The following is a 6,000-nucleotide window of genomic DNA, read 5'->3' as shown; positions in this document are numbered from 1 at the left end:
CTATATACCACTGGGACCCCCCCTCCATCTACCCCCGGGTCCCCCCAGTCTGTCCCAGTCCCCTCCATATATCCCCCATGCTCTCCCCATCTACCCCAGCATCCCCCTAATCTGCCCCAGACCCTCCCATTTCTCCAAGACCCCTCCATACGTCCCCCAGACACACCCTCCATCTACCCCGGGGTCCCCCCAGTCTGTCCCGGTCCCCTCCATATGTCTCCCGTGCTCTCCTCCATGTACCCCAGATCCCCCAATCTGCTTCAGACCCCCCACATACCCCCCCAGACTCCCCCCCCGATCTACCCCACACCTCCCGGAAGCCCCCTCGGCTCCTCCGCCGTTTCCCCCAGGGTCCCCCCAGTCCGCCCCATCCCCCCCTGTGCCCCTCAGACCCCCTCCATCTACCCCAGACCCCCCAACCTCCCCCAGACCCCTCGCACACCCCCCCGCTCCTCCCCCGGCCCCCCCCGGATGCTCCCCCCGTTCTCCCCGCGCTCCCCCCGCGCCACGGCCGCGTCGGGGCGGTGACACCGGGCGGGAGGTGACACGGGGAGTGGCCCCCCCGTCCTCCCCTCCCCTCCCCGGGCCGGGGGGCGGCGCGGCGGCGGCGGCGGAGACGGACCCGCACCCACTGCCCGCACCCACCGCCCGCCTCCCGCGGGCGGCGGCAACAAAGGCCCTTCCCCGCCCCCGCCGCCGCCTCCCGCCGCCTCCCGCCGCCGCCACCGTCCTTGCGGCAGGAAGATGCCCGGGGAGGTGCCGCCGCCGGCGCCCCGGGGGCTGCGGAGCCTCCCGGTGCCGCTCCTGCTCCTGCTGCTGCTGCTCAGCGCCCGCACCGCGCTGGTGAGTGCGGGGGGACCCGCGGGGAGGGGGCGAGGGGCACCGGGAGGGGGCATCGGCACCGGGAGGGGGTCGGAGGGGGGATCGGCATCGGCACCGGGAGGGGGGTGCGGCGGGATCGACACCGGCACCGATCGGGCGGGGGACGGGGGGGCAGCGGGGATCGCAGCGGGAGGGGGCGGGATGGGAGCGGGATCGGCACCGGGAGAGGGTCAGAGGGGATCGGCGCTGGCTCCGGGAGAGGGATGAGGTGGGATTGGCACCGGCGCTGAGAGGGGGTCGAGGGGGCACCGGCACAGGACGAGCGAATCGGCACCGGCAGCGGGCGGAGGGCGAGGGGGGCTTGGCATCGGCACCGGGAGCGGGGTGAGGGGGGATCGGCACCCAGCGAGGGAGGGGGCGCGACCGGCACCGCACGGGGGGCAACGGGAATCGGCATCGGGAGTGAAACCGGGAGGGGAGCGGCCCCGGCCCCGGGCGGGGGCTCAGCGGGGACCGGCACCGGCATCGTGTGTGCATCGGTACCGGCACGAAAAGGGGGGTGTGGAGCGGGACCGGCATCGTGCCCGGGCTGGCACCGGGAGCTGGGAGCGGCACCGGTACCGAGCGGGCATCGGCAGCGGACGGGGGGCACTGGGCTGGGGGCGTGGGGGGACCGGCACCGTGCGGGGGGGGACCGGCACCGTGCGGGGTCTGGCAGCGGCACATGAGGGTGGAAGGAGGGGGCGGCACCCGCCCTGGTACCCACACCCGCCGTGCACGGGGGTCATGGAGACCGGCACCCGGCTCTGGGGGGCTCCGGGACCCACACCCTGCTGGGGGGACACCCAGCTCCCGAGGGGCTCCGCTGCCCCCCCCGCCCCTGCCAGCCCCTCCCTGCCCGCACAGCCCCCCCAGACCCCATCGCAGCCCCCGGGGGTGTCCCCTCCCGTGCGACCCCCGGGCGGGGCCGGGCAGGGTGGGGGGCCGCGGGGGGGGCTGCAGGCAGCTGCCGTTTGAAGGTCGTAGGGAAACACGCCTTAAAAACGCGCCGTGCCCTGGGAGAGGGAGGAAACCCCCTCCTGCTGCTCGGGGGCAGGAGGAGCTGGAGGGGTTTTGCCCCTCCTGCCTCCCCCTCCCCTCTCCATCCCCAGCCCCCGGCGGGGTGGTGAGGGCAGATCCAGCCCTGCCTGCGCAGGCAGCGCCTGGTTTTCCCGGAGAACAGGAGAGGGTTCCATGTGGCCGAAGGAAAAGGCTCTGTGCTTCCTCGTGGCACTTCCAAAATTGTTTCTCCCCGCCGACACGCTCCGGCTGGGAGACCCTCCATGGGAGCCACCCTGCCCTGCCTGCACCCTGCCTGCACCCAGCCCTGCCTGCACCCAGCCCTGCCTGCACCTTGCCCTGCCCTCTGCCGTGTGCTGGAGCATTTTTGGGGGACCAGGGCACTGCTTTGGGGGTGATGCTGTACAGGAAGGACCCTCCTGCAGCCAGAAGATGCTTTTTCCACACAACCTCCTCAGCCCAGGAGAACGTGGTGGGGAGGAAGGCTGCCTCCTCCTCCTCTTAAAGAAAGGGGAAGAAGTCCCAGGGCCTGGCTCTGTGCTCTATAATAACCCAGAGCTCGTCCCCCTCCTCCTGAGGGTCTGGTTTGAGGGCACCCCTATTTCTGGGTGAGGGGTGTTCCCGGCAGCAGCAGTTCCCCTCTGGAATAGAGATCCAGCTTCGGTGTTCCCGAGGAAGCTGCTGTGGAGGGGACAGGACACACTCAGCTGATACCTCTGGCAAATCCGCTGGATCCAAGGGCACTTTGTTAAGCCCAGTATTGCCTTTGCTATTGCTCCTGGGAATCCCACACTCTGCTGGCAGCTCCCCCCGTCACTGGGTACCCACGGGGGTGAGAGGTGAGTGTGTGCTGGGGTCTCCAGCGCCCTTGGTGGGTGTGGGGTCAGCTGTGAGGGTGCTCATTCCTCCCCAGATGAGCTTTTCCCCTTCCCAGTTTGGGGAATTGTAGTTGCTGGATGTGACACAGGCGGTTGTTGGTGTTTGCTGAGGATGTTGGGGCAGCAGAGCCCACGGGCTTGTTCAGTGCCAGGATGGGATTGGGATGCGACCATGGGCCTGAGGGAATGGAGGAGGCTGCTCTCCCCCACCTGGATGGCATCAAGGCCTCTCCTCTCTCCCTTTCCTGAGGCTTTTAAATCATCCCTCATTGTTGGACGAAGACTCGGCTTCTTCCCGGGGAGCGAGGACTTGGCACAGCTCTGGCACATCCCAGTCACTGCCACAAGAATGGGATGGGGGATGGATTTGGGGACCCTGCTGCAGTTGCTGCCACAGCCCCACTGCTGGATCCTGGGCCCTGCCAGGGAGCAGAGTTTATTCCCTGTTTGCACTGCAGAGACCGGATGAGCGACTCCAGCTCCGCTGGCACCGAGCCTGGGAGCTCCCTGGGATGAGCATCTCCCTGTCCCCATCCCGGGGGAGCACAGAGGGACAGAGGGACAGGGCTGCAGCCTCGGCACAGGGACCTGGCGTTGCTGGAGCGTTTCAAAGTGTAACGAGTCTCCCGGGACTCAGCGCTTCCCTTTGATCTCCCGGAGTGTCTGTGATCCCTCGGCCCCGGGCCTGGGGAGGCTGGGATGGATCCCGCTGGGATTGGTCCCTGTAACCCTTTGTGTGCCTCTGTGGGAGGCTGTAGGGCAGGGGCTGCCTCTCCTGGTGGGACTCCCGTGCTGGCAGTGGGTTTTCCTGGTAGCCTCACGGACGGGGTTGGTTTGGGCTGTGATTCCCCAAGGCTGGGAAGCCCACGAGCTCACCCTGCCCATCCCTGGTCCTGCCTAACCCCCATTTCCTGCCTCGTCCCCTTGAAGCTGGACACAGACCAGCTCGGGAGAGGACAGGGCACAGCCAGGCTGGAGCTGTGCCCGTGGTGGGGGTGAGACCAACCCCCGATCAGACCGAGGATCCAAGAGTGGGCTGTTTCCTGGGCTGTTCGGAGAACTGGCTGCTCCCCACCCTGCAGACCCCACACAGGCTGGGGGAATTGCTGCTTCCTCCTCCTCTTCTTCCTCCTCCTTGCAGGACCTTGGGTGCTGGGAGCTCAGTGGCATCAGGGGAGCGCTGGGGACAGAGGGAGCAGGGCAGGGGGCAGGGCAGGGGGCAGGACAGGGAGCAGGGCAGGGGGCAGGGCAGGGGGCAGGGCAGGGGGCAGGGCAGGGGGCAGGACAGCTGGCTCTGCTCCCGGGAATTGCCGAGCTGAGGAGCTTTAGGCAGCGAGGGGGGCTGTGGGTGGGGCCGGGGAGAGTGGGCACAGCCAGCCCCGTGTGCCACCCCCTGCCCGGGGTCCCCCAGCCCTCGAGGTGGGCTCAGGGGGCTTTGCCGTGGCCCCAGCGCTGGCCCAGCCCCAGCTTAGGGATCAACTCGTCACCTTAATTACTGAGAGCGTTGAGGATCTGTAACCTCTGCACAGGTCCTGGTGTCCCTGTCCCTGGAGCAGTGCCTGGGATGGCTCCAGGGCCAGCCTGGTCCTGCTCTGCTTTCCAGGACGTTGGGAAGGTGCTTTGGTTTTAGCTCTGGAGGGTGTTTGTGGGGCTCTCTCAGCGAAGGTCACTGGGGAATGACATCCCTTTCTCCTTACAGTGCCTTAAAATCCCCCCTTGGCTCAATCCCGAGGGATAATGAGGAATGCAGAGGTGCCCCCTGGGCCTGCAGAGGACTGGGGTGAAGCCCCCACTGCGCTGCAGAGGATTTGGGGGGTTCAGCATCTCCCACAGCTCCAGGTCCCACCAACACTGACACAGGGGTTGGGGCTTCACAGGCCACCCTTGTTCCCACGATGTTTTCCAGGGGTCTGGGCTCAGCAGCTCCCTGGCATCGGGACTGGGGGAGGGGGGTCCTTCCCTTGTGAGGTTTGTGGGTGCTCTGGGGTCAGTCGTGAGGTGTAACGACTTTGCAAGGACTCAGCCTGGCTGCCAGGGGTGGATTTGAACTCCCTGTTGTGAGCTGGGGGAACACAAGGGTTTAATCCAGCCCTGTTTGCAGGGACATCCCAGCTCTCCTGGTCCAGCCGTGCTCAACCTGAAACAAAGACAACACAAAATAAAATAAACATTTAGCCACCTTAGTTGAAAGTTAGCATGAAATATGACTTTGCAAAATTGTAACTGCTTGCAAATAGAAACCTGCCCAAATTGTGGGCAGTTAAGATAAAGGGGAGCTAGCTTACGTATTTAGATAAGGCAGACTTTGCACCAATTCTCCAAGAGTGTATATGATAAATAATTTTTGAAACTTACTCCTTCCAAATGTATGAAAAGCTGTTGTGTTTCTTTTCTCAGTGGACATGCACCCCCTGCATCTCCCAGGCCGTAATAAAAGTGTGCTTTATATATTATTTAAGGATTTCTTTGAATCAAACCCACAGCTCCTTCCTCTTTCACAGAGAAACCAAGGACAAAATAAATAAACAAATAAATTAAAGGGTCCTAGAGCTTCTGAAGGGGCACAGGGTCCTCTGGCCACTGGCACCTTCTGTCTCAGCCTGGGTGTGACATGGGACAAGTGGGAGTTAAGTCCCCGAGTGTCCCTGAGGCTCCTTTTCCCCCTTGGAAGGGTTGGGAGCCGTGGCCGCCCCGGGAGACGGGAGCCAGGCCCGGGGAATGCCCAGCCCGGGACGTGAGCCGGGTACCAAACCCTGGCACCAAACCCTGGCAGCTGCTGGCTGGGCAGGCAGCGAGCCCAGCAGGGCCCTGGGAGCCGGGAGCCCTTCCCCTCCTGAGCCTTTCAAATCTCCAAAATAGCTCCACGTCGGGGCATTAATTCTGTCTCCGTGTGCTTGTCCCTCCCAGCGTTCCCTGTCCATCCCGTCCTTGCTCCCTGCCTGGCCCGGGGGGTGTTTATTGCTGCTGTCCTGCTCCTGGATGCACCAACCCGGCACTCAGCACCTCTGCAACCCCGGGGGGAACAGGGATTTGGGGGAAGAACCCCCTTCAACACGGGGTTTGGCATCTCCCAGGAGCAGCGGGAGATGTGGTCCCTGCATCCCACAGCGTCCCGTGGCATCCCCCTTTCTCATCCTCCCCACCCTGCTTCACACCAGCACGAGGACTCTGAGGAGCTGCTGGAGAAGGATTTCTCCTCCAAAGCTGGTGATGCCATCGAGCCTCTCCCAGGCAGAAAGGG

The 6,000-nt window shown here is 65.0% G+C and overlaps 1 protein-coding gene across 1 annotated transcript in view; it reads left to right on the top strand.

Moving 5' to 3' along the window:
- The first annotated feature begins 629 nt into the window (after positions 1–629).
- SDC3 (syndecan 3) overlaps positions 630–6,000 on the top strand; it is a 45,440-nt gene continuing 40,069 nt past the window's right edge. Inside the window, exon 1 of the mRNA XM_064635278.1 lies at positions 630–843. Coding sequence (XP_064491348.1) covers positions 745–843 — 99 coding nt within the window. The 5' untranslated portion in view covers positions 630–744. The remainder of the gene's footprint in view (positions 844–6,000) is intronic.

The sequence above is a fragment of the Pseudopipra pipra genome, chromosome 24 (genome assembly GCF_036250125.1).
Source record: "Pseudopipra pipra isolate bDixPip1 chromosome 24, bDixPip1.hap1, whole genome shotgun sequence".
NCBI classification, from domain to species: Eukaryota; Metazoa; Chordata; class Aves; order Passeriformes; family Pipridae; genus Pseudopipra; species Pseudopipra pipra.
Note: the sequence above shows the minus strand (reverse complement) of the source record. Positions and strands in the feature narration are given on the sequence as shown.